The sequence below is a fragment of the Octopus bimaculoides genome, chromosome 15 (genome assembly GCF_001194135.2).
Source record: "Octopus bimaculoides isolate UCB-OBI-ISO-001 chromosome 15, ASM119413v2, whole genome shotgun sequence".
Lineage (NCBI taxonomy): Eukaryota > Metazoa > Mollusca > Cephalopoda > Octopoda > Octopodidae > Octopus > Octopus bimaculoides.
The window spans coordinates 5105194-5112034 of record NC_068995.1 but is presented as its reverse complement, the minus strand read 5'-3'; the positions used below and the strand labels follow the sequence as shown (position 1 = coordinate 5112034).

The window sequence follows — 6841 nt, the reverse complement described above, 5'->3', positions numbered from 1 at the left end:
TATATATACCAGAGTAAGCACATAAATGTGAAATCAGGTGGGATAAAATAGTACTCAAATACCAGAGATAGAGTAATATGTTTTATTAAGAAAGCTGCAAAGACATCACAAAAGCTGTTACTCAGAGTTTCACGTTCCCATTCGTTGGACAGTTTTAGTTGAGATTCTCAACCAAAACTGACTGACTGACAGGAACGTGAAACTCTGAGTAACAGCTTTTGTGATGTCTTTGCAGCTTTATTAATAAAGTATATGTATATATATATAAACATATAAATACATATATATATAAAACATAAAATAATAGGAATTTTGAATCTGGGCAAGTATCTTACAAGTGGTAATCCAGGTTCAGGGTAACCACATTGAATAATATGGAACTACAGGAAATTGCTTAAGGTAAACAATTACTTGGTATTTTACGCATTGGAATTTATACATTATACAAAGAATATATTCAAGACTTTAAAAATAAGAATGCAGAATTATACATCCTCAAAAGCTTGTGTCTTGCAGTATTATATGCAATACATTTATTTTAAATCTTTGTCCAACACGTGTTTCTATTGCATAGATGTCCTAAGATGTTGCATCTTGTTATTTCAATCACATTATAAGTTCATCCAAGGTATATATATATATATGTATCCATGCAGTGATTGAATTAACAGGATACAACTGGATGAAGCTTCTCATTGATAGTAATGTGGGACTACACAGTGGTTGTGTCGTTTAATTCATGTAGTTAGTGTGTGTTCAGTGAATTGTTAGTCATTAGAGAGTCAGGTAGATCAGGGGTACCCAACCACTGGGCCACAGATTAGTACCAGGCCATGGATTATTTGGTACTAGGCTGCACAGAAAGAATAAATTTATAACAAATATATGGAAAAGAAACATGTGTTGGACTGAAATTTAAAGTGAATGTATAGTACATAAAACTGTAATAAACAAGCTTTTGAGGATGTATAATTCTCCATTCTTATTTGTAATGTCTTGCGTGAGTGTATATATATATATATATATATATGTGTGTGTGTGTGTGTGTGAAATGGAAGAAATTTCTCTCTCACTCAAAGGGCCTAATTATCCTCTGGGAAACCATTTTAAATTATTGCCCCTAGCCCATCCCAGCCCCTAACACAATGTCTTAATTCATGTTTCGCTCTGCATTCTTTGGTTTCAGACCAGTGCCTTCAAGGAGAGATATTTCGTGTGTAAGTAAACCCAAAGTCTATCCACCATTCTGCGAAGCCATTTATACAAGCTACAGTCAATCAAAAGCTACCATAAAAACAAGCACTCCACCTAGTGGGGAAACTATTCAGAGGAGACCTTGGGGAATAGGGACTAAAGATGAAGTGGAGGAGGATGTATCTGGGTGTGTTAGGGGTGAGGATGAAGGTTCTAAGAGTCGCAGATGTTTCCAGTGTTTGTGTTTGGATGAATGTTTCTGATGTGTGTCATAGTCTTTAGCTTCAAGTCAAACCTGATCAGATCCAAGTCCAAAAGTGCTCCAGCCATGACAATCCCATCTTAATTTCAGGCATAGTGCATCTGAACCGCATTATCCACTAAGTCTCTTTTATTTAAGGTTATATCATGTGATTTGTGGAAGATTTGGTAGCTATTTCTAGCAAGGCAAATGACTACATAGAGTTGTTATTGTTGTATTGTTGACTTCAGGTGTAATTATTTACTCTTAGGATCAAAGGAATTTCAGTCTTGTCTTTGTTTCAGGCATAGTTTATCTAGAGGTACATTATCCAATGTATCCTTCCTATTTGAAAAACAATAGACTATGCAGTTTCTCATTGATAATAATCTGTGACCACACAGTGGTTGTGTCGTTTAATTCATGTTGTAATTACTGTGTGTGTGTGTATGTGCGTGTATGTGTTCAGTGAATTGTTAGAGTCATTAGAGAATCAGGTAGATCAGGGGTACCCAAACACTGGGCCACAGATCAGTACCAGGCCATGGATCATTTGGTACTAGGCTGCACAGAAAGAATAAATTTATAACAGATTTTATTTCTGTTTCTTTGACTATCACACCCTGCAGGGTTCTTTTGTATTATATATGTATAATGATTAAACTATATATTATGCTCTTAGAATATGCCAAGCAAAATGTGCTGGTGCTGGTGCCATGTATAAAACAGTGGTGCTGGTGGCATGTAAGAAGCACCCAGTACACTTTGTAAAGGGGTTGGCATTAAGAAGCATATCCAGCTGTAGAAACCCAGCCAAAACAGACTATGGATCCTAGTGCAGCTTGTGGTATTTATTCCAGCTCTTTGTGTTCCAAATTCAAATCCTGCCGAGGTCAGCTTTGCCTTTCATCTCCCAAAACCTGATAAAATAAAGTACCAGTCAAATACAGGAATTGAATGAATTAACACCCTCCTCTTGTGCCAAAATTAGAAATCATTATTTTTATTACCATTCTTCTTTTAATTGTTAGAACTCCTTGAGTCTTGCATGCGTAATGGGCTTGCTACCAGCAGCCTATGGTACCATGTTATCTATTCTTTTCAACTAATACTTTCCAGATTATTCTTGTGCAATGAGGCTCTACTGAGCATTCTATTCCTTTTTCCTTTATATTCCACTTGATGCCTTTTGATACTGGCCCCAAAGCCCCAAATCTTCATCTTTTTCATTTTCCAATGTCAAGCTATTTTATATATTTTTTTCTTTTTGTCTTCCTCCTTGACTATTCACGGGTCAAATGGGCACACAGCATCAATTATAGAGCACATGGGGTTCACTTTGCCCATCACCACTAGATTTGCCTTGTGCTCAATCACCTGGTCTGTTTGGATCGGGAAATCCTACAGGATTTTGCAGGTCTCCGACACTGCCATTCTCTGTGGTTTGTTCTCATACCACTTCCTGCCTCTCTCTAACCCCCACTTTTCACACAGTTTCCAATGCAACACTTTCGCTGCCTTCATCGTGTCCCTACAAGTTATATTGGTTTTGAGCAAGTCAAGGGCATTCATTCACAATATGGGAAATAGTTACATCAAATCCATTATTATTATTATTACATATTCCCCCTATAAATGAAAGAAATGTATTAGATCTGTTTAGAGTGTAGAGACAAATAAAGGTTCACTATTGAATGAGTAGAAGGTCCTCATTACACTGAACTCCTGATCGAGTTCTCATCAATTGTGACTGCTCGTATTTCACTGCATTTCATTAACAAACACTTTAAAATGCTCTTCACTGTATTACTAACATCACTTTCAAACTAAATTCTGGGCCACGCTCAAAATTTTTATCCACAGCAAAGTTCCTTATATATATGAGTGTGTTTGATGTGTCATATGTGTATGTGAGTGTGTGTGTGTATGTGTATATGTGTGTGTGTGTGTGTGTGTATGTGTATATATGACATGTATAAGTAAATATATGCATATACACAATATTCATATATATATATATATATATATATACACATATATATATATACACATGATGAATATATATATATATATATACACATGCATATATACGCACAAACATACTTTATGATTCTATGAAGCATTCATTCCCATGTTATTTTATTTACAACAGGGATTTATATATATTTAGTTACATATGGTAGTAATAGTAGTAGCAGTAGTAGTAGTAGCAGTAGTAGTAGTAGCAGTAGCCGCAGTAGTAGTAGTAGCAGCAGCAGTAACAGTAGTAATAGTAGTAGCAGTAATAGTAGTAGTAGTAGCAGCAGTAACAGTAGTAGTAGTAGCACCAGCAGTAGCAGGAGGAGGAGGAGCAGCTTGTTACCTGTAGCTAAGCAATATCAAAGTATTTAACCGACATGTAGACTAGTTTTAAAGTCTATAAATCTCTGACTACCTCTGTACAGTAAGGCTGCTTGTAACATGTATTTATTTGTAGCCACAGCAAACTGACCTCTGATGCAATGGGCTCAGTTGTCCTTTTGTATAGTAGAGCCAATTTCAAATGCAAAACATCTTATGTAACAACTAGAAACAGCTACTAAATCTCACTCAGATTACGCAAGTCCTTAAAAATTACAATGGAGATGCCTAAGGGATGCAGGAAGACAGGACAGTCATGGTTGGAGTGCCCTTCACCACAAATGTCTTCAATCAGGATTGATCTCAATCTAAATATCAACAGATTTTCTGACTACATGCAATCATTCCACTGATTTTATTGACAGAAATTATACAGAGCTAACAGTGAACATATTTAAGGTCAGATACAATCAACATATACATTCATTTAGGATCAGAAATAGATTTGACATCTCAACATATCTGGACAGTGGAATCAAAACTGTTCCATTAACTTAGAATATTGTGGATGCAGTACCATGGCACACCAATGAAACACTTCATGTCTATTCCAAAAATTGCACTTTGTGGCACAACCACACAGATCATTCAGAATCTGAAATATACTCTGTTTACCCACCATAAAATGAAATCCTGATTGTTGACTCCTTCAAAATGCTGCTCTTCCTCTTTCCATCAAAGTATCTTTCTCTGTACAACAAGGATTAGACAAGCCCAGATGAGATAATCCTGCTAAAGAGCATTATTACTACTCACCTGACCTCTATTGGTCAATGAAAATTAATTTAGGCAATAATTCCTGTGATCACAGCCAAAATTCATTTCTGTCTCCTGGACCATCGCAGGGAACAAAAAGCTGAATTGTAATGGCCTGAATCAACAACTTATTTCTACTTCTGGACGTGTGTGTGTGTGTAGTGATATTATTATTGATGATGATGTTGATGGTTACAAGACTATTAGTTTATATACAAATGAGAGGGATGTGTTTATGCATAAATATTATGTACATTTATACATTAGTAATTACATTTGTGTATGTGTGTGTGTGTCGCTATATGCATTTACAAATATTTGATTTTATATATATATATATATATATATATATATATATATATACACACACATACATACACGCATATGAGAGATGGAGATAGATAAAATATAGTTTTTTTAATTTCATATGCCTTTGTGAGAAGAATTCCCTGACGTTTCAGGTGAAGTACTTCAAAGAGAGATAGTGTCCTTAATCCATGGGAGTGGAGCAGTAGTAAGCTATAAGTTTCTCTGAATGTATAGAAGGGGGAAAAAAAATCATAAGAAAGGGAGATAAGTGGTGGAAAGGAAATATGAATGAGAAGGAAAAGAGAAGACTATCAATAATGTCCCCTAGTGAAGGCGAGTCGGGTCCCTTATAAATGAGTGGGTAATCCAGCAAGAAAAGTATTAAAAATAACTCAGCAAATATGGATGTATAAACGTCCTCGGGCAAGCTGCATGGCACGAGTACACTCACTCAAACAAGCATCTGCAAAAATGTGAGCATACGCACATGTGAGGTTTGGTGCGCTCATGATCACAAAGCGAGTTAGCTATCTACTTGGTGTTTGTAAATTAAGTTAATAATAAATTCTAGTGTATTCCATCTTCTGTCTTTCATTTACCATATACATAACAATCACTGTGAAAGTGACCATGCTTTACCAGGAAGCTACCAGGTGTAAACCATTCGTTTAATTATCCAATATATATATATATATATATATATATATTATTTTCTCAAGACCAGGAAATACCTTAAAGATACTTAAATATCAATGGAATTGACAAGGCTTCCATAACTTGAAGCATTATTCATTCAGTACTCTTTGAAACCAATGAAGTAGTTTATGTCTATCTGAAAAACTCCACATCCCGACACAGTCACACAAATAGTTGGAAAAGAAAGCTGAAATCAACATAAATCAAATAAAAATGGCTACATTTAGTGAGCCAAAGATAACATCTCTAAAATAGAATAACATTTTTCTCTCTTTCTCTTTTCTTTCTCACCAACCATCCCTCATTCATTCTTTTCCACTCCCCACTACTTTGTTTTCTCTCTCTCTCTCTCTCTCTATTTTAATGAGCGAAATATTATAAAATAATGGAATTTACCAGAAAGAACCAATTCCACAACATTAATACTGAATTTTTATGAAGGAATCATGGAACTTTTTATATTTCCTGTTTTAATTTTATTTTTTTATGTGATTTGACAAATTTCCAATAATGGAAGAATGTTGTTATATTTTTAATATGTTTTGTTTATTTGTTGTTGTTTTTTTGTTGCTTTTGTAAATTATTTACACTTACATTTTGTTTTTTTGCTTTTTTCATTGGAATTATTTACTTTCTTTCAGCTGTGAATTCAGGTTATCTTTTTGTTGGTTTATTTATTCGATTAGTAATAATAGTTATACTTCATGCGGTATGTGATGATATGCAGAGTTTGTTTATGTGGTGATGGAGTTAGCTAATCTGATCTTAAATTTGAAATCACAATGAGATATACAGAGCCAGGTCTGAAAGCTAGTTATCCTTCAGCTTAAAAAACAGTCTAGAATGAAGCATAACCGATTTCCTCAATTGGTTTTTTATGGCAGCCAGGTTTTTCATAGAATGTCAAGAAAGATAAATTTGGGGCTTGTTAAAGCAAGTAGGAAAGCAACATCTTTACATTTTTAAGGTTTCCAAGACTCATAAACTGTAAAATTAAGTAGCATATCAACAAATATTTACAATAGAGTGAATAAAAGGGTAATGGATCCTTTCTGTCGTGACTGGCGATGGGAACCACCAAGAAAGTGACCCTCTGAGGCATAAGTCCAGGCAAGGTTGTTTATGGAAGGCCCATGCATACCAGCCTCCCCTCTCCATGCCACCGATGTTATCCAAGGGAAAGGCATATATTTATTCCTTCCAGTATTTTCCATATGTATATTATTACATATCTCTCCCACCTGC

The 6841-nt window shown here is 35.1% G+C and overlaps 1 protein-coding gene across 2 annotated transcripts in view; it reads left to right on the top strand.

The window, feature by feature from the left end:
• The window catches only part of LOC106875248 (uncharacterized), a 154321-nt gene that overhangs the window by 140028 nt on the left and 7452 nt on the right, over positions 1 to 6841 (top strand). Inside the window, exon 6 of one of the 2 annotated variants that reach the window (XM_052973165.1) lies at positions 1187 to 1217. The exons of the other annotated variant lie outside the window; for it this stretch is intronic. Within the exon in view, the coding sequence (XP_052829125.1) occupies positions 1187 to 1217 (31 nt within the window). The remainder of the gene's footprint in view (positions 1 to 1186; positions 1218 to 6841) is intronic. 2 annotated transcript variants of the gene reach the window in all.